Source organism: Penicillium samsonianum (genome assembly GCF_028829775.1).
Source record: "Penicillium samsonianum strain IBT 33392 chromosome Unknown utg000005l_segment0_segment0, whole genome shotgun sequence".
Classification (NCBI taxonomy): Eukaryota; Fungi; Ascomycota; class Eurotiomycetes; order Eurotiales; family Aspergillaceae; genus Penicillium; species Penicillium samsonianum.
In genome coordinates, this window is record NW_026643263.1 from 2,802,037 (window position 1) to 2,825,865 (window position 23,829).

The following is a 23,829-nucleotide window of genomic DNA, read 5'->3' on the forward strand; positions in this document are numbered from 1 at the left end:
CGCGTAACGTCATAAATCCCAAACCAAAAGAATTACACATGTATGTACTTACATACAGATATAGCTCATCCCAACGCACCGAGGCGTTCAAGACGAAGTTTCCTTCCCATATTTGATGATATCACTGCCAAACAAGGTCCAAACTTTCTCGCTGCCCTCAGGAACATCACCTTCGAGCGCCTTGAGACCAGCATTGACAGCAGCTTTGCCAATAACATCTGCATCCTGAGCCCATCCATCTTTCAGACCGGAGTGCAGCTTGCCAGCCCAGTTCGCAAGGCACCGAATCCCAGCCTCGAGCGGCCGGCTTTCCTCACGAGTACCAGCAATCAACCCAGGGCGCAGGATGACCATGTGCTCAAAGCCAAGCTTCTTGATATCCTCCTCAATTTCGCCCTTCATGCGGGAGTAGGCAATGTTGGAATCCTTGTTGGCGCCAGAAGAGGAGATCAGCACATAGACCTTAGTGCCAGCTTCCCGCGCGGCCTTGGCCAGCTCGACGTTCAGCCCATGCTCGATTTTGTATTGGTTATCGAACCCGCCTGCGGCTGCCTTGGTGGTTCCGAAGGCGGAAAAGAATATGCTGGGGGTCGGGGTGAGGGAGGAGAGCTGGCTTGCCCAGGTAGCGGTATCGCCAGAGACCAAGTTGGTGAGTTTGGCTGGGGGCGTGCCGCTCGTGGCTGGCGGGGTGCGGCGGGAGATGGTGTCCACGCGGGTCACAGCGGGATTGGAAATAAGGCTGGTGAGGATATGGGAGCCCTATTGGTTATGCGACTTAGCTCAAGTTCTAGCCTAGGTATGTTCGTTTGGGAAGATTCGAGATGAGTAGAGCGAGGAGCTTTGCTTGCAGGATGGGGCACTTACCACCATACCCGTACCACCGATCAATGCGACATTAACCATGTTTGTGGATATGAAGTTGTAATTAGAGTAGATGTCCGTTGTGTTTGTACAGCATAAGATATCAAAAGGGGAGCGCAGTAGGAGGAGGAATCCATCTAGGCGCAGTGCCTTTCGTCATCCCGAGGTGGAGCTAAACTACATTGGGTAAGCGCGACACTGGCTATCAAACAGTCTTCCAGGAGGAACATGGCTAATAGTATGTACTATATAATTACTGGCAATCCAATCTTTTAAAACATCAGATGTCATCAGGAGAAGGTCATACTGATATAACTATATGTAGCTACATATATATGTAGAGATGTTTCGCATGATACATATATGTGGGCGGTGGAGATAGGCAGGACAGGTCGTGGTATGTAGGAAAACTCCCAAACTGTGTTTTGTTTGTCATCCTCACATCGCTCCAAGGCTGGCTCTGTGACCGCTGACCTTCAAAATGGTCCTCCTTTTGTTGCCTGTCGAAATAATAAAAATGATAGCGGCAGAGCTACCATATGAAGATGTGCTTGACTTGATATGCACCAACAAATTTCTTCATGACCTCCTACTTCGTGACCTTTATAAACGAAATCTTGATACAGATCCACGGGGACATGCCTTGTTTTGGTGTGCAGTTAATGGTGCTATACAAGGGATGAATCACTTATTATCCTGGAAAGCAGATGTGAACAAACGCTTGTGGTTGTACGAGAAAGACAAGGGCGGGATGATAAGATGGGAGCCAATTTCAGCTCTACTCTTGGCTGTCGAGAATGACCACTTGTTTATCGCAGATCTGCTTTTGAAACATGGAGCCGATGCAAATGCGAACCTCACCGGCCACGGCCTCACTCCCTTGGATGTGGCCGTAGGACGGGGGAATGGGGTTATGACCCAGTTACTTCTTCAAAAAGGCGCAAAGATAAGAGATGAAATCACTTTGTCTCGTGCTATAGAAATCGGAGGCTTACTAGCTTGGGTGAAGGCTGGACGTCGCGGGGCTTGGGAGTACAACTCATTCAAAGTACCCGAAGTAGCCCCCAACTACGATTTCCGGGCTGTGGTGGAGGTGCTGCATTTATATGGCGCCAATTTGAAAGAAGTTTCTCTTCTTCATTATGAAGTAGAACATTACGGGTCTCTTGATGACGGTGTCATAGAGCTCCTCCTATCTCTTGGCGCCGACGTGCACGCGAAGGATGAGGCGGGGTTGTCGGTCATTTCTTTTGCTTTCGAGGGCGAATTCCGCGACGCCGCACAATGTAATGCCTTTGCGCAATTGCTTATAGCTTACGGAGCTAAAGTTAAACCCGAAGAGCTCACAGGAACGCTTGAAAACGCTATATATCGCGAAAACCTCGAGGATCTTGAATTAATCCTTGAATACGGAGTAGACGTGGACTTTTTGTGGTGTGAAGAGGGGACTTTCCTGCATCTCGTTATCACACGTCTATTCAAAGATGATACGACAAAAGAAGAATTCCTCAAATCGCTCCTAAACCGAGGAGCTGACGTCCTCTTGAGAGACCGCGAATCGAAAACGCCATTGGAGCATGCAATGTTGTTCCCATGGAACATAAACCTGGCGAAGCTTCTCCTTGATGCGGGCGCCAAAGTCCAATGCCAAGGCAAAGAAGGAGCTCAGCTCCTAACTTACCTCATAAAGGATGGGCTAACCAGCTGGTTTGACCCAAGCACCAACGCGCTTCAGTACTACTTGGAAGATATGGATGTGTGTGAATTGATACATCTACATGACTTCAGTGAGATGAATGCTATGATTGAGTTGCTTCTTGAATACGGAGTCTGTCCAGACTACGCTGATGACTCTGGCCAGTGTCCTCTTGACCAACCCGGTGCTACACTGTTTTCTTCTCTACAGCCGTGGTTATCTAAAAGGGGGAAACATGATGCAGTTTTGTTTTGGCCTATTGATCAGCTGGTTTTCTACTTAAGTATTTGGGAATATTGAGAAGTTTGGAGATATCACTTTATGTATCATTAAATTACACGTATCAACTCAGACGAGCGGTTTATTTTGAGAATTAACTTATCGAGAGCCCCGACTTACTCATGTTCTCAGTGTTCCATGCTTCTGAAGTAAGAGAGCAAAGTATCATCGAAAGCACCCATGTTGTTGTCATGATGGGATATATATAGTCATACATTCCAAGTCCCAAAAATGACGGAGAACCTTTTTAACTGAATGCTAATTTAAATAATCTATTTAAATCGCACGGGAGACTATCTTCATATTCTTATAGGTAGCCATGCTCTACCGTATTTTCGTCATGAAACGTCTGAACTTGACACTTTCCAATGTGTGCAATATATTCTCTCTAGAGAGGAATAATTGCTATTTCAAAGTGGGATGTTCCATGAAGATTCAAGGTTCCTCTAGTTGTCCATCCCAAGGTTGATGTGAAGGTTAGATTTGTATGTATGATTGACGGTCACGTCAATGCCAGAAGAAAATGATCAAGCGTAGCGATGCTATGCTTTAAGACGTCTACTAAAGGAGTAGAAATTGCTGTTCAAAAATTACTGGGCAATAAACGCGTTGAGCAGATATCAACTAACGGTTAATAAATGGTAAAGTGTGTACGAGTACTTCATTCAGTCATAGTAGGCTCGTCATCTCTAGAAACTTTAGAGCTAAACAAGGATTCATTGAATTAATGACCACTACATCCCACTCCTCGACTTATTTATGTACTGTAGATTATTCCTCGTGTCAAGTGTGGACAGGGTTCCAATTTCATTTCAAGATGTCTCTTGACTCCTTGCCCTTCGAATTAATCTGTCTTGTTGCTTCATATCTGCCATCCAACAAAGATATATCATCACTTCTGCGATTCAATCGTATGATTCATGACAGAGTGATTTATGTCCTTTATAAACAAGACAGAAACACTTATAATTGGGCACTGCGATGCCTGTTAAAAGGGGGATTTGAGCGGGGGATTCAGCACCTAATATCGCGCAACAACCTGGACTTGAATATACCAGTGGACCACTGCCACACCTTGATTAACACACCTTTACTTCTTGCCGTTGGGTATGGTCGTACGAATATTGTGGAACTCCTTCTGCGCAATGGAGCTCAAGTCAATCTCGGAACGGAAATTTCCGCCCTGGGATATGCTGCGACTTTAGGAGACTATAACATGACCAGTTTTCTCCTCCAGAATGGCGCCCATGTAGAAGTTGGGGACGCAGTACGCGGTGTTACTCCTCTAGGATGTGCTCTGGAACGTGGGTATGCGTACCAACCACGTAAATCATGTGAATCAGGTCCGCCGATATGGGCTGATATGTGGAAATACAAGGGAGAGGATGAGCTTCTCTCTGTGATCGAGTTGCTGCTGGCTCACGGGGCAGATCTACTTTGCAAATCCGGTTCCTTGTCTACTTGCCTTCACATGATTCCTATGAGGCGATGGGAATCGATAGAGAAATTGTTCCGCCTGTGTCTCGATTTTGGTGCTGATTTAAACGCACAAAATTGGGAAGGAGACACCCCCCTTCATGGAGCCTATGGCGGTAACGCATTCTCAGGAGCTATAAAATCCCAAAAGGAGTTTGTGGGATTGCTCTTGACGTCTGGTGCCGATGTTAACATACGGAACATGCGTCGAGAGACACCACTAGGTGCCAAATTTGAGAATCCGGGCATCTTCGATCTTGTCTTCAAACCAGGGTCGAGCACTCGTTACTGTGGTAGAAATGAGGACAAAATTATTTCGAGGCTTTTGAGAACACCGTTGCGGGACCAGAAGAAAGACGCAAAGCAATATTTGATCAATACTATCTTGATAGAGCTACTCTTGGAGCGCGGGGCTTATGCAGATCAAATCATCGATGGAAAATGTCCACTGGACTTGCCTGCGGCAAGGAAATACCCAGCGCTGAGAAATTTGATGAGCAAGAGGGAAATGGCCCCAAGGAAAGCTCCCCCAAAGAAGTCATACCGGGCCTTGAAAGATAGCGGTTCCACGAGAAAAGTCACAAAATACAAGAAGTCGACAAAGCCCACGATGCCCACGAGAACACAACCTCCAAGAAAATCCACACAAAACGCCAACTTTATGGGAAAACTGCGCCCAAGGATTCCTCGCCAGGTTTGAACTGAACCGGCCCACATGGGTACTACGCCCGAGGAATTGTGCACGGGTATGAAAGTCCAATTTACATGACTTCCTCAGAGACCAATTCTCATTTTGCGGGGAAGGAAAGTGTTTGCCAGTTGCTATGAGATTATGGCATAATTGCTCAAAATGAATGAAGAAGACAATATAGCTTTCAAATACAACGGCCGTGATAGCACACAAGCTTTTATGACTATAGTTTATCTCAGACTCATGCGAGTGTCATATAATTCTCCATGATTTCACGTATTTGGGCAGGTCGAGACTAGTGCGAATTTCGACTCTGCTTCAGACGCGCTAGCAGATGTGGTAGTTGGAGCCACTTCGGAGAGGGATAGAGTAGGACTAGTGGAGAGTCTACAAGCCATAAGAATGCTTGGCCTTTGTAAATTTGGTTTTATCTTGCTCGGTTGTGTTAAAAGAAACCTTGATAGAAGATAATATTGTACTGTTTATTGACATAAATGGAAGTTCGAGTACATTGGCCGAAAAGCCCGGGTAGGTGATACTCCAAGATCCCGAGGTCCAAAATTTTGTTTATAACCCGATCAAATTTTGGCGCTCTGTGAGAGCTTCTTCTCTTCAGCCTGATAGAGCTTGACCAATTGACGCACAGACAGATCGAGCAGTACGTCTTCTGAGCCACCCGGAATACGGGCACCAGGAACATCGCGAAGAATGGCTAGAGACTTGGTTAGCTTGTTTCAAACACATACTAATAATCTGGCGAACATACCTTCGACTAATTCACCCTGACCGGATTTGGTAAATCCACTTCCTCCAAACAACAACACGGCTGTTTGGGCGCACTCGTTCAAAACCATAGCAGACTTTGCCTTAGCCAACGCCGTCAAGCCACCAAGTTGACGATCACTTTCCTCTTTGCTGAGATGGACCAATTGGTACAATATCTGCTCGACCCACGCCCACATAGATTCAAGCTCAGCACCTGCCTTAGCTAGACGGTGGCGGACTACGGGTTGGTCCATGAGTGTCTTTCCGAAAGCCTCACGCTTGAGACAGTACGAGAAAGCGGCAGAAAGGGCCACACGAGCCTGGCGTGTGACTCCAACGGCAATAACAAGTCGCTCATGATTGAAGTTGGTCATGATGATACGCATGCCGTCGCCTTCTTTACCAATGATGTTTGATACATGAACCTTAACGTCGTCGAGCTCAATGTATGTGGTCCCGCCTGTGATTTGACCCGAGACTTTGAGTCGGCGCATTGAGACACCGGGGTGGCCCTTCAGAGGCACAACTAAAACCGAAAGGCCCGCGGCTCCTGGTCCACCGGTACGCACGGCCATGGTGGCATAGTCCGACCAGATACCATTCGTGATCCTGGTTATTGGTGTCAGCTCACAGCTTTATTATTACTACAGAGTTGCCGCTTACCATTTCTTGGATCCGTTCAGGATGTAGTGCTGACCATCGGCGCTCTTGACAGCAGTTGTGGTGATATTCGCGACATCACTACCGGCCTCAGGCTCCGTGATGGCAATACAGCCTCGCTTCTTACCTGTGAGCAATTCGGGCAAGAACCGCTCTTGCAATTCAGTGCTACCAAATTTATAGATTGGTGCAATTCCAAAAGCGAACCCGGCGTTCAGAGAGCCACCGGGGCCACTGAGACCAGAACGGGCCATCTATTTGCAAACCATCGGTCAATTATCCTGCAATTATAAAGCATTGTCAGATAATTTTCATAGCATACCTCATCACAGTAAATTCCGGTGTAGATGTAGTCCCAATCTTCAACCTTGACTCCCAGAATATCGTTGATTTCCAGGCGCTTCAGCCAATCCACAGGTAATGGGGCCGGCATGTTGGGCAACAACATATTATGCTTACAGAATGTGTGGAAAACATGCTCGGGGACTGTTCCCTCACGCTCCCACTCCAACGCATGCTGAATCAAGTTCTCTGTCATAAATTTACGACATGCTTGTTGGAAGCGGCGGTGGGCAGGCGTAATATAGGGAGAAGGGAGGCCACGAAGGTAAGGCGGCTCTGAGAATGGGATGGGATTTGGTGAGTTGTACGCCATGGTGGAAGACTCGATAAAGATATATTACCAGAAAAAGGATTTGGGTATAATCATTGGACTATATGGGTGTTTATGTATCAGGAGCAATATTTTATGAGGGGATGGAATGGGTTCTCCGCATTCTGGGGTAAGGTGGGCGACCGAGGCTCGGTGTGGTGGTTTATGCAGACCCATGCCGTGCACAAGCATGCACAACCCGTGAATATCACGTGGCTACTTTAATGCCTAAGGCATCGTAATTTTATGACATAATCTCGGGCTTCAGGCAGGGAGTTGTTACACACACAGCAGCTTTTGTTAGCCGCACAGCAAATTATGTAATATCCGCATCACATAATCATTTTTACCCAAGATCGTTACCATACATTACCACAGCAACTGCATTACTTACTACTATAGCAACTACATTCTATCTACTACTACTATAAAGAACTCGCTCTCTGCCAGTTAATCTTCCTTCATTTCATATCTATTGTCCTTCATCCAATCATGGAGCCACCAACTGAGCAAGTCTTCGAGACTAAAGAGCAGCTACTTACTTCTATCCAACAGCATGCCCTTGCTTATGGCTATGCTATAACTACCGTCTCATCAAGTAGAGATAGAAATATCACTCTTGGTTGCGATAGAGGTGGTTACTATCACGATCAGATTAATGCCCCAGATAGGGCGAAGCGCCGGAAAACTAGTACAAAACGAATTGGCTGTCCTTTTCGTCTCTATGCGAAGAAGCTTAGGAATGATCAGTGGGAAATCCAGGTTAGAAACCCTATTCATAACCATGAAGCTGATGATAATATGATTGGTCATCCTATAGCACGACGTCGACAGTTTACCGAAGATCAAAACCAAACTATCCAGTATCTTTCTGATGTCGGATCAAAGCCACAGCAAATCCTTGGTGTAATGCGAAAAGATCCTAAGATCTTAATTAAACCAAGAGATATCTACAATATTCGAATAGAATCAAGACGAAAGAAACTCGGGAATTCTACACCGCTTGAATTTCTAAGAGAGACACTTCAAAATGATGGTTGGAGATATGCATTTAAGCAGGATACTGAAGGCCATATCCTTTTCTTTATATTTGCTCACCCTAAATCAATTATATATGCTAATCAATATAATAGGGTCTTTTTATTAGACTGCACCTATAAGACGAATCGATATAAGATGCCTCTTTTATATATTATTGGTCTCTCACCATCGAATTCATCCTATAGTATTGCTTTCTGCTTTATGCAAAATGAGCAGGAAGAAAGCTATAAATGGACTCTACAGACCTTTTTTTCATAGCTTGACCCCTTACCCTTCCCCCCGTCCTTTGTACTGACAGAGACCTTGCTTTAGTAGGCGCAATAAAGTCTATTTGTCCAAAAAGCCCACATTTACTATATATTTGGCATATTAATAAGAATGTGCTTGTAAAGATAAAGCAATATTTCTCTTTAAATGAGGAATTTGAGGCCTTTATACAATCTTAGAAAGAGCTTATCAATTCATCTACTATAGTTGAATATAACGATCAACTAGCTAAGTTTGAGACTAAATTTAGTCTTACTCCGGCTGCTCTTCGATATGTGAAACAAACTTGGCTAACCTATAAAGAGATGTTTATTAGGGCTTGGATAGGGCAATACCTTCATCTTAGTAATTGGGCAACCTCACGAGTGGAAGGCTCTCATGCAATTTTAAAAAAGCATATAGGGGCATCAATAGGTGATATACTCTTTGTTTTTGAACGAATTAATAATGCCTTAGAAGCTCAGCACTATACCCTTTTATCTGATCTTGTAGAAGATCAGATTAAAACGCCAAATTTCTGCTCCCACTTTCTCTATTCGAATATTGTAAAGAGAACATCACGATATTCACTTCGCCAGATCTATAAGCAAGCTTCTATAGCTAAGAGAGCTACTCCCGAAGCCCCTTTAGCTAACTGTACTAATATATTCACTAGGACAATAGGCCTTCCATATGCCCACCGAATCGCTAGTTTAATATCAACATATCAGCCAATTCCACTAAGCGATATCCATCAATTTTGGAGGCTTGGCCTTAGTAATGAGTTATCGGAGTATCTGCCAATACTAGATCCTCTATTACCACTGCCACTAATAAGATTAAACCAAGACAACATATCAGATCGAAACAACAAGACATCAGACCAAAGGATCATAAAGAAGAAAGCGCCATCAAAGTGTTCAAATTGTGGAGAAATTGGCCATACAATTCGTTCCTGTAGGGTATAATAGATATGAAATGAAGGAAGATTAACTGGCAGAGAGCGAGTTCTTTATAGTAGTAGTAGATAGAATGTAGTTGCTATAGTAGTAAGTAATGCAGTTGCTGTGGTAATGTATGGTAACGATCTTGGGTAAAAATGATTATGTGATGCGGATATTACATAATTTGCTGTGCGGCTAACAAAAGCTGCTGTGTGTGTAACAACTCCCCTTCAGGCACAGCTGAGTAATGCTCCGAAGGCGGCCGGGATCCGCCACTTTCTACCGTGCTGAAAAAAACTTATCGCCCGATAACAAGCACGCAATTGCCACTAACCGCTTTGGGCAAGTTACCTGGGGCTTTTCTCTATAACCAAGCTATGAAGAGGGGAGATTCTCTTTCTCCCCACCTTCTTCTTTGTTTTTATCTTTAACAGATATCGGTCTTATATCCGGTGTCGAGAAGAAGTCATGGGTTCAACAGTTCCAGCTCTGTCGGCCTTGAATGGCCCGACCTATGTTACAGCCCAGACGCTCATCCAGCAAGTCGCATACTTGCTGAGTGATAAGATCTTCTCCTACTCGCCGGAGACTTTCGATCTTGATGCTGCTCTCAAGGAATGGACCTCGAAGGGTGAGACTAATGCCAATGGCGGGTCTCCCTCTGTCAAGGCTCTGGAAACCCGCCAGGGTGCCGGAAACATGGCCCTTGGCTACCTCTTCTCTCAGGACTTTGATTTGAAGAAGCGCCACATTCCCCAGGGTATTGTTGCTTCTTCAGCAACCCTCCCTTATATGCGCGCCGCATTGGAGCAACTCTCTCTGCTCTACTCCGTCGCTAGCCCAGTGGCGGCACATGTCGCCGCCGTAGACTACGCCGGCGAGGATGGCCTAGTCTCCGACTATGCCTCCGCCCTCTCTCTGGCCGAGGACCTTGGTCTGGGTCTGGTCTCCAGTGGTTCCGCCCACGAGTCCCAGCATATGGCTCTCTTCACGACCTTGCTCTCCTCAATCCTCCCCTCAATTCACATCTATGATGGCGTTCGTGTTGGTCGTGATACCACCCGCATCATTGATGTTCTCGATAAGGATGGTCTGACTCGCACCTATGAGACTGTCCGCAAGTCTCTCGATGAGTCCCGCAACCGTCATCTCGATGCCGAAGGCAAGGTTCTTGACCTGCTGAAGAACCTGAACGGCGAACTCGGAACCGACTACGGTGCTTTCGAGTACCACGGTCACTCTGAGCCCACCTCTGTACTGATCGCCTTCGGCACTGTCGAGGCTACTCTGACTGCCCAAATTGCACGCTCTCTCGCCAAGGATGGTGTCCGTGTCGGTGTTGTGAATGTCCGCGTCTACCGCCCCTTCATCGAGGAGGAGTTCCTGCGCGTTCTTCCCCAGTCCACCAAGACCGTCGCAGTTCTTGGACAGGTCGCCTCTGAGCAGGCTGTTCAGGAAGAGGGTGTCCACTCCGCTCTCTATGAAGATGTGCTTGCTTCTTTGACTTTCGCCACTGGCCGTGAACACAACCCGGCTTGTGTTGAGATCAAGTACCCCCGCTCCCAGCGTTGGGATCTCATCTCTACCGCCGCTGCATTCCAGCGCGTGTATGACCAGCCTATTCTCACCGTCAACGGTGAAACCAACGCTTCCCTGCAGTTGCTAGACCCTGCGTCCGTGCAGGAATACACTTTCTGGGATGTTGACACCTCGGTTACCGAAGCAGCCGCTCAGACTTTGAGCCAGGCTCTTGGCGCCGACTCGGCCAGCAACGTCACCCTCAGCCAGACTCACGACAACCTCGTTCAGGGTGGTGCCATCCGTGTTGACATCCGCAAGAGTGCTAAGATTGTTGACGCACCTTACGCTGTAACTGGAGCCGAGGTCTCTTATGTTGGCAACATCTCGCTGCTCAACGATGTTGATGTTCTGGCTTCTGTCAAGGACAACGCCAAGGTCATTGTGAATGCCCCGGGCATCAATGATGAGGATTTGGAGAAGAAGCTTCCTGCTACTTTCAAGCAAGCTGTTGCCCAGCGTGGCATCTCCGTCTTTGTCGTCGACTCATCTGCTGTTGAGGACTCATCTCTGGACGCTCTTGTCCTCCAGGCTTCGTTCGTGCGTGTCGCTCTGCCTGCCCAGGAGGCTCTGGCAGCCAAGAAGCTGTCCTCAATCACCGGCGATGCCGAGGCCTTGGACAATGTTACCAAGGATCTCGAGAAGCTGCTCCGCCAGATCGAGGTTCCTGAGTCTTGGAAGGAGCCCGAGGGCGTTAGCGAGGCCGTTCAACTCCCCAAGGACATCATCGCCAACAGCTTTGTTTCCTTCGACAAGAACGAGTCCGAGCCCCCCACTCTTCTCAAGGACTGGGAGACTGCTGCTCGTGGTCTTGCGTTCAAGGAGGCTTATGGCACCAGGGATGCCCTTCGCCCTGACCTTGCTCATAAGACTTTCGTTGTCCACGTCAAGGAGAACCGACGTCTCACCCCTACCACCTATGATCGTAACATCTTCCACATCGAGTTCGACATCGGTGAGACTGGTCTGAAGTACGACATTGGCGAGGCCCTCGGTATTCACGCCGAGAACGACCCCGAGGACATCAATAAGTTCATCGAGTTCTACGGCTTGAACCCTGACGCAATTGTCGAGGTTCCCAGCCGCGAGGACCCTGCCGTTTTGGAGAACCGCACTGTCTACCAGGCTCTGGTCCAGAACGTTGACATCTTCGGTCGCCCGCCCAAGCGCTTCTACGAAGCCCTTGCCGAGTTTGCCTCCGACGAGAAGGAGAAGACCAACTTGCTCACTCTTGGTGGCCCCGACGGTGCCACTGAGTTCAAGCGCCGCGCCGAGGTTGACACCGTCACCTTCGCCGACATCCTGCTCGAGTACCCCTCCGCTCACCCCGAATTCCACGAGATCGTCCGCCTCATTGGCCCCCTAAAGCGCCGTGAGTACTCGATCGCCTCGTGCCAGAAGGTGACCCCGACCTCGGTCGCCCTGATGATTGTCGCCGTGAACTGGGTTGACCCGAACGGCCGCGACCGCTTCGGTCTGGCCACCCGCTACCTGAGCCGCCTGCAAGCCGGCTCCCCGATCACTGTCAGCGTCAAGTCCAGCGTCATGAAGCTGCCCCCCAAGTCCACCCAGCCTATCATCATGGCCGGTCTTGGTACTGGTCTCGCACCGTTCCGTGCGTTCGTCCAGCACCGTGCCCTCGAGAAGGCTCAGGGCAAGGAGATCGGCGCTGTTTTGCTGTATATGGGCTCCCGTCACCAGCGCGAGGAGTACTGCTACGGCGAGGAATGGGAGGCTTACCAGGAGGCTGGTGTCATTACTCTCCTCGGCGCTGCCTTCTCTCGTGACCAGCCTGAGAAGATTTATATCCAGGATCGTATGCGCCAGACTCTGCCCGAGATCATCCAGGCCTACATTCGTGAGGAGGGTGCTTTCTACCTGTGCGGTCCCACTTGGCCCGTGCCCGATGTCACCGCTGTTCTGGAGGAGGCCATTGCCACCGAAGCCAAGAACAACGGTAAGAAGGTTGAGACTCGCAAGGAGATTGAGAAGCTGAAGGATGAGGAGCGCTACGTTTTGGAGGTCTACTAGACTCTGTTGCTTCGTTTTCGCATGGCATGATTGTACGATTGGCATGTTTTTGCTTTTTATTCCCCCTCATATTTAGATCCTGATTTGGGCTAGCGCACTAGCCTTGAAAGACTTGAAAATGCATTTAGAATTTCACGATCTTCAATCATATCTCTCCTAAATTTAGATCCGTTGGTGACTAAAATATATATAATTCAATGAAATGTATTTGGGTATCTGCTTCGAAGACAATGCCTTCCTAGCATGACCCTCGAGAATGCTATGTCGTGTCTAGGTCGTCTATACATACAACTTTTTCTTGAAACTCATGCAACGTAACAATCAAACCTGACCAGCGGGTCCATACTTGGTCTTTCCATATGCACCACCCTTTTCCCTCCTCAACTCCAATGCCCGACGATACGGTGGTGCAGTGGGTGGCTGGATAGGATCCAGATTAACATAATCCGGAGGTAGGGTGTATGTTGCATCGGAATCCCAAGCGGAAAGATCACCACAAGCAATGAACGACGGAATCCACCGGTTCTCAACCGCGAACTTGTTAGACAGTTTCTGGGGTTGGGGTTGGGGTTGGTCTTGTGATGTTGTGGTTTGAAGATGGCGGACTTCAGTGGAGTGATTGGGCGCAGGACTGCTAATTGCCGCGGGTTGCGTCAGGGTATCTCGGGCCCGTGTGTCTTGGTCGATTTCCTCGCGAACTTCAATGCCCACATTGCCATCTTCTGACACGGCTACTGGAGCCGCGGCGCCGCCGAAGAGTGGATTTTTCAATGCGGCCATACCGACCACCCCGCTGTCACTAACGGGTGGAATGAAGCCTTCACAGACCACGAATGCCTCCAAGCTACTAGCGCGACTACTGCGTGGCTTCGCGACGCTGACGCGCTCGAAGACAGTCCGCAGTTGCGCGTAGAGAATGTCAACATCACGGCCGCGGAAGATCTTAGCGACGAACTTGCCGCCCGGTCGGAGGACTCCCATAGCAAGGTTTAGCGCTGCGAAGAGTAGTTGTGATTGAATATAAATGTCTAGATCGTGCAGACCTGTTACATCCGGGGCACCGTCGGAGATGACCAGGTCGACGGGGTGAGGTTGTCTGATAGCCTCTGTGGCTGGTGATGGAGAGTCGGAGGGGGTGGATGGTTGTTCGTATGCTTCTGGGTCCAGAGCGCGCAAAAGAAGAGGAATCGTAGAGGGGTGTGTGATATCAGCTTTTAGGGTTGTGATACCTTCGAGCGGTGCCATGGGTTGCAGATCGATTGATACGATCTTTACGTTCTTCCGGGGCTTTAATTCAGAGCTTGGAGAAGGCTCATCGCAGTCCATTTTATCATCATCGGCCGTTGTTGGCTCTGCGCCCTCCAATCCCTGTTGTTCTTTCCGCTTTTTCTCGAGCCATGCCCGCCGCCCGAAGCTTTCGCCCTTGATCAAGACACGGCTGAGTACTTGACTCCAGCTTCCAGGTGCAGCGCACAAATCCACGACTCTCGTCACATTGTCCGGGTTCTCGTGCTCGAATAGGTCAAATCGCTCGTCGATCTGGATAAGCTTGAAGGCGGAACGGGCGCGCCAATTTTGCTCCTTGGCGAGACGGTAATAAGCATCGCGCTTGTCCTTGGATGATTTTCCCATCTTGAAAAACAGACTGCTCAGGCGCAATTGGCAGTCCTAGTCTGTCAAAGTGGGTTAATTTTGCGGCGAACGTGGGGAACGAAAAGATAAGATTCCAAAGGCGGACTAAAATTTCTGCCGCTTTTTTTCTTTGCGAATCTTCCCCGACGGCGTACTTGGATCACTTGTCTACCGGAACACACTGTAATACTCAAGAATTACTCAGTTCATAATGGGTCAAAAGCGAGCACGCGATCCCAAAGCCCAGGTGGCTGAGGGAAACAAACGCAAGAAGGCTGTCAAGTCTGACGCAGCTTCAAGCGACGATTATGGCTCTCTCGGAGTTGAGGATCTCAACTGGAAGGAAGTTGCTATGCCAGATCGAATGGACGATGCGGAGGGTTTCTTCGGTCTAGAAGAGATTGAGGGTGTGGATATCATAAAACAGAGCGATGGAGGGGTTCATTTCAAGGTATGAGGCTGCATGCTTTGATCGATTATGTTGACTAAACGCTAATATATATGGTTGGGTGGATAGGCTAAGTCTGGCAAGCCAACACAATCAATTATCAAACCCCCGTCTGAAGATGATGGAGAGGAATGGGGCGGTTTTAGCGACGAAGACTCGTCCAAAAAGTCTCCTGCCACCGAGAAGACTCCCGCTGCAACCGAAGTGAAGGAAGATAAGAAGTCCAAGAAGGACAAGAAGAAGGAGCAAAACAAAGCCAAGAAACAAGAGCAAAAGCCCAAGGAGCAAAAGCCTAAGGAGTCCAAACCTGCTCAGGGCCAGAAGAACATCAAGGCCGGGCTCTCATTCGCGGCTCTCGATGATGTCGAGGAGGACGACGGTGTGGACGTGTCCGCTTGGGATGGTCTCAATCTTTCGCCCGAGACCTTTACGGCCCTTTCCAAAATGAAGTTCAGCTCTCCATCGGCCATTCAAAAAGCCAGTATTCCTGCCATTCTCGATGGGCATGATGTTGTTGGAAAGGCCTCCACAGGTTCCGGTAAAACATTGGCATTTGGTATTCCGATTATCGAGCATTACTTGGATAAGAGAGGGAAACAGGAGGAACAGTCCGACAATTCTGAGAAGAACAAATCCCCTATTGCATTGATTCTATCTCCCACTCGAGAGCTGGCGCATCAGCTTGGAAGGCATATCGGAGAGCTCATTGCCAATTCCCCGGATACCAACGCCCGAATCGCTCTTGTGACCGGTGGTATGTCTATTCAGAAGCAACAGAGACAAATTGCCACGGCGGATATTGTCGTTGGAACCCCCGGCCGAATTTGGGAGATCCTAAGCACAGGAACGGGATTGATCCGCCAAATGCAGAAGATCCAGTTCCTGGTCGTCGACGAGGCGGACAGACTGCTGAGTGAAGGTCATTTCAAGGAGATGGAAGATATTCTTAATGCACTGGACAAACATCAAGCCGGAGATATTGCAGACATGGACCAGGAAGAAGAGGAGGAGGAGCAATCTCACAGGCAGACTCTTGTCTTCTCGGCCACATTCCACAAGGATCTTCAACAAAAGCTAGCAGGCAAAAGCCGCTGGACAAGTGGTGATATGTTGGACAACAAAGCGTCTATGGAGTACCTTCTCAAAAAACTTAATTTCCGCGAAGAGAAGCCCAAGTTCATCGATGTGAACCCGGAGTCACAGATGGCCATCGGACTCAAGGAAGGAATTGTCGAATGCCCTGCTATGGAAAAGGTAAGACTTTCTTTTTGAACCGCTCGAACCCCGATACTAATTCAAATAACCAGGACCTCTATCTCTACTCAGTTCTTCTCTACTATCCCAAGAACCGCACACTTGTGTTCACAAACTCCATCTCCGCTGTCCGCCGCATCACTCAGCTTTTGCAAGCTCTCCAACTTCCCGTGTTCGCACTCCACTCAAACATGGCCCAGAAAGCCCGACTCCGTTCTATCGAACGTTTCTCATCTCCTACCGCCAACCCAAGCTCAATTCTTGTCGCCACCGACGTGGCCGCTCGTGGTTTGGATATCAAGGGCATTAATTGCGTCATCCACTACCACGTTCCCCGCACAGCAGACGCCTATGTTCACCGATCTGGCCGTACTGCTCGTGCCGGTGAGTCCGGAAAGAGTATTCTGATCTGTGCTCCTGACGAGGTTGTCGGTGTTGCCCGTCTCGCTGGCAAGATCCACGCCAAGAAGGCGAAGAAGGCCGACGACCCCGACGGACCTAGCAAGAAGATTCCTCTCGAGTCTCTCGACATTGATCGCCGAGTGGTTGCTCGCCTCCGCCCCCGCATGGCTCTCGCCAAGCGAATTACCGACTCCACTATTGCCAAAGAGAAGGTCAACACCGAGGACAACTGGCTCCGAGCTGCGGCCGATGATCTTGGTGTTGAGTATGACAGTGACGAGTTTGATCAGTCTAAGGGTAGAGGCCGTGGTCGTGGTGGTGGTCGCGAAAGACGTGACAAGGAGGCTAGTGAGACGACCAAGAGCGAAATGGCCGGGCTTCGTGCGGAGCTCAAACAACACCTTTCCCAGCGAGTGAACATCGGTGTCAGTGAGAAGTATCTTACGGCCGGTCGCATTGACATCGATGCTCTTCTTCGTGGTGAGGGCAACGACGCGTTCCTGGGCCACCTTGACCCTCTGACATTCTAATTCTGAATCTACTGAAGCATTGGGTTCGTAAAAATTATAGTTTTTTGATATTAGTCTATACCAAAACTACTCTGGATATGTACCTCCTCAATCCTTCGAAATTGCCCAGCCCAATGTTATCGGAGAAGTCCGATATCTGTTAGATAACATATCAGTGACAAAGAATACCCCAACAGCTCCGAGCAGGATAGTCTATGGTATCCAAGACACTTTGCCTAAAGGTACCTAGTTTATTCGGCATATATGCAACTATTTACATAAGTGCATGTGTTCCAAGGTTCCCCCGCCTTCCTAGCTCTGAGTAATAAAACGCACCTTTTTGGTCTTCTCCAGAACTCATCTCTCCCATTCTCTCAATCAACATGGATCCCCAAATTGAAGAACTATTAGGCCTAGAAGCCGTCCGTACAAGAGCCCATGTTGTCCTCAAACTAGCCGAAGAGGGTCGTTTGAATCATTTCAACTACCACCCTAACCGCATGGAAGATGCCACCGACTACGTACTTAAACTGATTCAGGTAGGGCTAGCACATACCCAGAGGGAAACCTACAGTTCCAAGCATAAAAAAGCTCACTCTCAATAATAGCGCGACTTTGGCCCTGACAAGTATCACCTAATTCCGCCCCATGGACGCTGGCAGCATTTCGAAGTCGGCGGGGTTCCCCGCATAGCCACTCTTCTGGCTGAATGGGATGAGGAGAAATGTGACACCACCGAAAAGACACGCAGACTGATAGATCTTTTCTTCGTCTCTGTCCTCTTGGATGCTGGCGCCGGAGACTTTTGGAAATTCAATGAGTCACAAAGCGGTCTGACCCTCAACCGAAGCGAGGGTATTGCGGTAGCAGCCCTGCACATGTTCCTGGACGGCGACTTTGCTGGCCAGGACTCGTCCGTGAAACACACCGTCAATGGTAATCGTTTGCTCTTATATTCGATGCGATATTCGGCTGACTTGTGCTAGGCGATGCATTGCGCAATATCAATGTAGACATCTTATCCCGTGGACTCCAGGTCGACGATGCCAATCCCATGATTGGAGTTCCTGCACGTGCAGATATCCTCCGTAAACTCGGCGAGTCTTTAGTGAACTTGAAAGATATCTTTGGTCCTTCCGGTCGTCCTGGTAATCTTGTTGGTAAGTTCATGCCCCCCATGAAGTCCACTTAGTTCTGGACCTTTTTTATCAGAATGACTAAACAGTTCCCAAAACATCCAGACTACCTCATTGCCAAATCGAATGATAGCGGAAAGCTCGATTACCGGGATCTTTGGAACGTGCTGCAGCGCCTCCTGATTCCCATCTGGCCGTCTGATCGTACTCGCATTAATGGACAGCCCATTGGCGATGCGTGGCCCCTGCGAGCACTTTCGCAGCAGGCTGGATCAGAGTCGAAACCCTACTCCAACATCCAACCGTTCCATAAGCTGACCCAATGGCTAGCGTACTCATTGATGGTGCCGTTCTCTCGTCTGCTCTCAGTCTCATGGTCTAATACCGAGCTGGGAACTGGTCTGCCGGAGTACCGCAACGGAGGAATGCTTGTCGACATGGGAGTTCTAGAATTGAAGCCCGAGTCACTGCACCGAGGTTTGAGTCTTTCGGGTGGTAGCTTGCCTTCGTTCGGTGCAGGCGATGATGAGATTGTGGAATGGCGAGCGATGACCGTTGCCCTCCTCGATGTGCTACATACGAAGATTCTCGCTCGCTTGGATGGTGTCCAACTGTCTCTGCCTCAGGTGTTGGAGGCGGGCTCCTGGAAAGCTGGTCGTGAGCTTGCAGCGGCTAAACGTCCGGAGACCAAGTGTAGTCCTATCTTGAACTTTGGTGATGGTACCTTGTTCTAGAAGCCGTTTTGTCAGTATCAAATGCATGAATAGCTTGTTGGGCTAGATCCATTGGATGTATTTGGTCTTTTCATACCTCGGAATACTTAGATTTTTAGAGTCGATAAGATAAATATGGATCGAACTTCTTCGGTCTATACTGTGGACCAGCAACGAACTCCGCTTTGTGTTGGGTCCTGTATAAGGTTCTTGGATTTGCGAGACGATCCATTCTAAGTTTCACGGAGCGGTCCAGCATTTCTTTCCTGATCTGCTTGCAGTAAGTTCAGGAAAGCCGGAGGCACTGAAGCCGCTTGATATTCGCGTGTATCAGGCAGCCTTGGGTTGAGTGCCGCAGGTTTATATAGGTTAGCTTAGGGCAATCGGAGCAAGTCCAGAATGTCGGCTTAAAGCCAAAGTGAATATGTTTTCGCGTCCCATCGTCGCATCGTATGGTATCGTATCGTATTGTCGTATTGCGGGCGTATAACCCAGCCGACGAGGTCTCGCAACTTGAACTCTTCTCTTCCTGCTTTAGAACCACACAAGCGCCTTTGTCAGCCACTTCCAGCCTTGATATGCCTCTTCCATGTAAAGGGTATCAACCGGGGGAGTTGAAATGAAAATGATATTCATCAGTGATCACCTCAACTCAAAACAAACGTGCTCAACACAAGAAAGATACTCAACACAATGGAACAACTCAAAGAGTTGCCCCTGGCCTGGGTGACAACAGCGCAGTGTGATTCTCCAGGCCGGAATGAAACAGCAAACGGCCCATGCCGCCGATCCAAATCATACATCGTCGCCCTCCTCTCCCGGGCGACTCAAACAAGAAGCATTTCCTCCCCCACCGCATGATCATTGTATTGGTAGCCCCACAACGCTTGAGGTCAGCCGTGGTGGGGCCGCAAGGCCGAGGAAAGCTGATGAGGAAGCCACTACCGCTCTCCTCACCAGCACCTAGATGAGAAGCAAATGAGTTAGCAATGAAGCCGATGTGAGTCCGAAGCAATAATAGACTGAACTGAAGCTGACTGGAGCCCAAGGTAAAAGAGAATGTAATACAAACCTTGCATTTAAGTAAGCATTTACTTGCCTACGCCTCGTCCAGGTAGGCGTCCTCGTCGCCGTCGCTGGAGTCGTCAGCGGCATCCTCCTCCTCATTGCCCTCCGCCAGAATGGCGTCGAAGATGGCCTCCAGGGCCGAGTTGTCAACATATGGGGCAGAGTCCCCTTCCTCCTCGTCGGAGAAATCGTAGTGGTCCTCCTCCTCGTCGGTCTCTTCATCAAGGTCCTCCTCGTCGGTCTCCTCTTCGCTCTCCTCCTCGCTCTCCTCGTCGGTCTCGTCATCGGGAGGGCTGTACAACGGATTGAAATCCGTTGGGCGGGGAGCGCGCCACTCATCTCCGTGGGAGTGACCATTGGTCAATCCCCCGTTGGGAGTCCGGGGGCCGTCTTCGGCGGGGACGGGGCGGAAAGGGTTGTTGATGCTCTGGGGCGCATTGCCCACCCCAGAAGCAAAAGGGTTGTTGAGCTGGGAGGGACGGGCCCAGCCAGGACCGAAAGGGTTGGCGGTGGTCTGGGTGCCATTGGTCCCCACAGAGCGGAACGGGTTGTTGGCGGCCTGGGGGATGTTACCCGCACCAGAACCGAAGGGATTGTTGAAGGTCTGGGCACCAGCACCGAACGGGTTGGTGGCAGCCTGAGGGACAGTACGCACGCCAGGGCCGAAAGGGTTGTTCGCGGCCTGAGAGGTCGCGCCAACACCGAATGGGTTGGTAACGGCCTGGGGGCCATTGGTCAAACCAGAGCCAAACGGGTTGTTCACGCTCTGGGTGGCATTGGTCACGTCAGAGTCAACAGGGCTGGTGGTGGTCTCGGGGCCAGAGTCCTCGCCAGAAGAAGAGTTGGTTTCATCCTGCATCTTGAAAAGATACGAAGAGAAGCAATTGAAAAAAAAGCTAATACAAGAGAACAGATGATATCGAGATGGATGGTACTTGTGGTTTGAATGAAAACGAGAGAAGGGGAGACGACGAGAGTGAGTGCTGTTCCATGAGAACATAACAGTTATGCGCTGCATGTGAACCCCCAACGAGGAAGGACCCCACGTTCAAAACCACCATACTTTGCTAATACTTTATACTACGACCTTTGATCTTCCTCCCTCCGTAGATGGAAGTTGAATTATGAAGCTATATTGATATAGATCTACGGGATCTTATAGTTCTCGGCATCCCGAACAATATGTCTTGGCATTTCGGTCCGATCATCGGCTGTTCCAAGGTTTGAGCCCCACTGTTGGGTCCAGGAGAAAAATCGGCTTTGAAAAAACAGACAGAAACAGGATTAATCTAAAGGGTGGCGGGTCTGTTCTTTAAATTGCAGGACAATCTTCTTTTCATCATCGTCATTGCAAAAGTCCAAGTGTGGTGTACTTCATATATCACCCAGCCCTAGTCCAAGCACTAGGAAGATCGACATACTAAAGAAGAGCCGACCGAGTATGTACCCCGGTCGGCAATTAAACAAGCCCCTCTAACATGCATGACTAGAGTCAATATCGGCTTCATACATACTTCTCAGGATGTCAAACATTTCACAAACAGCGCGCCGGCTATTCCGATCGCAAAACCTTTCAGCATTCAGAACATACTCGCCCGCAGCGCCTATTGCCCGTCTTCACCAACAAGGCCCAAAACGGTCGGCAGTGGTTCACGACCAAGCACTCCCAAGCACAGAAGCACCCTCATTCCTTTCCCAGACCCAGTCACAATCCACACCCGTGGCTCAATCACCACACCATGGATCTACAACCCTCGACACACTGGTTTCCCAAATCCCTCTCGTCCAAACACTCCGCCAAACCCACAGCACATACAAGGAAACCCGTCCCCATCTCGCAATCCCACCGCCAATCAGACAGCACCACTTCGTGGGCGGAAGCTTGACTGGTCCAGGCAAGCTTGCATTCGCACCATACATGTGGCTATCGACCGGCAAGTCCGGAGCACAGACCGAGAATGCCGACCGAGCCAGCAGCGTTGTATCGGTATTCCATATCGGTCAGGACCTCTGTGGTCACCCTGGATTTGTCCATGGTGGTCTGCTCACTGTTCTCTTCGATGAAGTGTTTGCACGCTGTGTCTCTGCGGCTTTCCCCAGCGGGCTGGGTATGACGGCTAATCTCAATGTGGATTTCCGAAAGCCCGCGCTTCCCGACCGCATGTATGTGCTGCGCACTAAGACGGTTAAGGTTGAAGGCAGGAAGGCTTGGGTTGAGGGTCGGATGACTTATCTTCCTTTGACTTTGCCACTGTCTGCGGACTCGCATGGCATCGTTTCTGATGCTAGTCTGCTGCAGGAGGATAGTGAAGGTGCGGTAATGGTTGCTGAGGCCAAGGCCTTGTTTATTGAGCCTAAATTTGCGGACGTGAGTTATCCTTTTGTTCTATCTGCGTGAAGCACGTTTGGCTAACAGTTTTCACAGTCTATGGTGTCGATTTATTCGAGCTAGAGTGTCTTGTCTGTGTTGTTAGAAGTGGATATCCCCTTGCGTTGTATATAGTTATAGAGTTATAGATCATAGAGTTATAGACTTTTAGAAAGATAGAATAGATTTACTAATTTTCCCATGATTCTCCAAAGTTACTCATTAAGCACCTACAAAATCAAACACAATTCTCCCACATATATATTCTCCTTTCGTCGTCATGATCACTACTCGACGAGAGAAGTATCGCGAGTCTCCGAACATCTCAAACCCCCAAATCTGTCGCGCAAATAGTCAGTTTCTGATACAGCCCAACAATGAACAATGAACAATAAATTGCAATACTCACCTGCTCCGCCGTCCATCCAGACTTAACATTCCTCTCAAAAGTATGTACCCAAAGCCCAGGCCCCTCTTCCAACATCCCACTCCAATCCTCAACTGTAAAACCCGGGGATTTCCTCCCATCCGCCTCGATCTCACCTCGCAAGTACTGCTTTACCTGCGCATTGGCATTGTCCGTCTGAATCTCAAATCCAGGCCTTACGATTCCGTCTGCATCAATGACACCGTGAACGAATTCACTCTGTGCTTGGACCTTTCCGAAGAAGTAGTCCTCGTGGTCTGATATTTTCCAGTCCAAGACGCGCTCTTCTTTGGTTGCGGCTAGGCCTGCAGTGGCTGTTTGGTTGAAGTCGATGTTTGTTGATGGCTGGCTCGTTTCAGAGGCTGGTGTTTGGTATTGCGAGATTTGGATGTATATTGTTGCGAATCCGAATGCCTTGCGGATCAACCAAGGTACTTTTTGCTATGGATAGATTGTGATGATTAGCTTGGGATTTGTGGTTGTAGAAACGGCGGAGATCTTTCGAACCAGTTTTAGGATAGGGTCTGTCTCGCTGGTTAGGTCCTTGTTCTGTAGACAATAATATGATTAGAACATAGTGTATCAGAAGGGGGATAGTATATGTACCAGAACCCAATGGCCGGTGAGGCATTCAATGGTAATCTCTCGAGGAGCAGCCATAGCATAGGGATGGTTTTATTCAACAAAAGGCAATCCGATGAATATGTATGTTACATTCCACGAGTGATTCATCGGTGATTTCGGAGGAATGTGAGGAAGCCCGGCTATTTAATGGGGCAATTGACCCCTACGTCTTGCCTTATGTTTCATTGAAATAGCCCTTGTGCTACAGTACATTTGTATAAATACCTCGGTATGGAAAAACCTACACCAGAAAAACTAGATTTCAGTAGAAAGTGATCATTACTATCTAATACCACTATCGTAAGGAACCCCCGCCATGACGCCTTTC

General features: G+C 48.9%; 11 protein-coding genes across 11 annotated transcripts; 6 read left to right on the plus strand and 5 right to left on the minus strand.

Moving 5' to 3' along the window:
* Positions 1–87: 87 nt before the first annotated feature.
* N7471_009955 (uncharacterized protein) lies at positions 88–903 on the minus strand (the record flags this gene model as incomplete). The annotated part of the gene is made up of 2 exons (XM_057282674.1): positions 88–759; positions 865–903. 2 exons carry the CDS (start codon positions 901–903, stop codon positions 88–90), a joined length of 711 nt encoding a protein of 236 aa, XP_057133557.1.
* A 439-nt stretch (positions 904–1,342) lies between these two features.
* Positions 1,343–2,857, plus strand: N7471_009956 (ankyrin repeat domain-containing protein; the record flags this gene model as incomplete). Its single annotated transcript, XM_057282675.1, has 1 exon — positions 1,343–2,857. The coding sequence occupies one exon, from the start codon at positions 1,343–1,345 to the stop codon at positions 2,855–2,857; it is 1,515 nt and encodes a 504-aa protein (XP_057133558.1).
* Positions 2,858–3,653: 796 nt separating this feature from the next.
* N7471_009957 (ankyrin repeat domain-containing protein) lies at positions 3,654–5,012 on the plus strand (the record flags this gene model as incomplete). The annotated part of the gene is made up of 1 exon (XM_057282676.1): positions 3,654–5,012. The coding sequence occupies one exon, from the start codon at positions 3,654–3,656 to the stop codon at positions 5,010–5,012; it is 1,359 nt and encodes a 452-aa protein (XP_057133559.1).
* Positions 5,013–5,581: 569 nt separating this feature from the next.
* Positions 5,582–7,083, minus strand: N7471_009958 (acyl-CoA dehydrogenase family protein; the record flags this gene model as incomplete). The annotated part of the gene is made up of 4 exons (XM_057282677.1): positions 5,582–5,715; positions 5,770–6,377; positions 6,432–6,682; positions 6,751–7,083. The coding sequence occupies 4 exons, from the start codon at positions 7,081–7,083 to the stop codon at positions 5,582–5,584; spliced, it is 1,326 nt and encodes a 441-aa protein (XP_057133560.1).
* Positions 7,084–9,779: 2,696 nt separating this feature from the next.
* On the plus strand, positions 9,780–12,920 carry N7471_009959 (sulfite reductase subunit alpha; the record flags this gene model as incomplete). Its single annotated transcript, XM_057282678.1, has 1 exon — positions 9,780–12,920. One exon carries the CDS (start codon positions 9,780–9,782, stop codon positions 12,918–12,920), a length of 3,141 nt encoding a protein of 1,046 aa, XP_057133561.1.
* Positions 12,921–13,241: 321 nt separating this feature from the next.
* On the minus strand, positions 13,242–14,552 carry N7471_009960 (tRNA methyltransferase TRM7; the record flags this gene model as incomplete). The annotated part of the gene is made up of 1 exon (XM_057282679.1): positions 13,242–14,552. One exon carries the CDS (start codon positions 14,550–14,552, stop codon positions 13,242–13,244), a length of 1,311 nt encoding a protein of 436 aa, XP_057133562.1.
* A 211-nt stretch (positions 14,553–14,763) lies between these two features.
* On the plus strand, positions 14,764–17,186 carry mak5 (ATP-dependent RNA helicase MAK5; the record flags this gene model as incomplete). Its single annotated transcript, XM_057282680.1, has 3 exons — positions 14,764–15,003; positions 15,070–16,254; positions 16,308–17,186. 3 exons carry the CDS (start codon positions 14,764–14,766, stop codon positions 17,184–17,186), a joined length of 2,304 nt encoding a protein of 767 aa, XP_057133563.1.
* Positions 17,187–17,548: 362 nt separating this feature from the next.
* Positions 17,549–19,035, plus strand: N7471_009962 (URC4/urg3 family protein; the record flags this gene model as incomplete). Its single annotated transcript, XM_057282681.1, has 4 exons — positions 17,549–17,704; positions 17,774–18,101; positions 18,152–18,325; positions 18,407–19,035. The coding sequence occupies 4 exons, from the start codon at positions 17,549–17,551 to the stop codon at positions 19,033–19,035; spliced, it is 1,287 nt and encodes a 428-aa protein (XP_057133564.1).
* Positions 19,036–20,113: 1,078 nt separating this feature from the next.
* Positions 20,114–20,941, minus strand: N7471_009963 (uncharacterized protein; the record flags this gene model as incomplete). The annotated part of the gene is made up of 1 exon (XM_057282682.1): positions 20,114–20,941. One exon carries the CDS (start codon positions 20,939–20,941, stop codon positions 20,114–20,116), a length of 828 nt encoding a protein of 275 aa, XP_057133565.1.
* Positions 20,942–21,604: 663 nt separating this feature from the next.
* Positions 21,605–22,534, plus strand: N7471_009964 (PaaI family thioesterase; the record flags this gene model as incomplete). The annotated part of the gene is made up of 2 exons (XM_057282683.1): positions 21,605–22,450; positions 22,508–22,534. The coding sequence occupies 2 exons, from the start codon at positions 21,605–21,607 to the stop codon at positions 22,532–22,534; spliced, it is 873 nt and encodes a 290-aa protein (XP_057133566.1).
* A 138-nt stretch (positions 22,535–22,672) lies between these two features.
* N7471_009965 (uncharacterized protein) lies at positions 22,673–23,537 on the minus strand (the record flags this gene model as incomplete). The annotated part of the gene is made up of 4 exons (XM_057282684.1): positions 22,673–22,789; positions 22,860–23,318; positions 23,385–23,426; positions 23,484–23,537. The coding sequence occupies 4 exons, from the start codon at positions 23,535–23,537 to the stop codon at positions 22,673–22,675; spliced, it is 672 nt and encodes a 223-aa protein (XP_057133567.1).
* Positions 23,538–23,829: the final 292 nt, after the last annotated feature.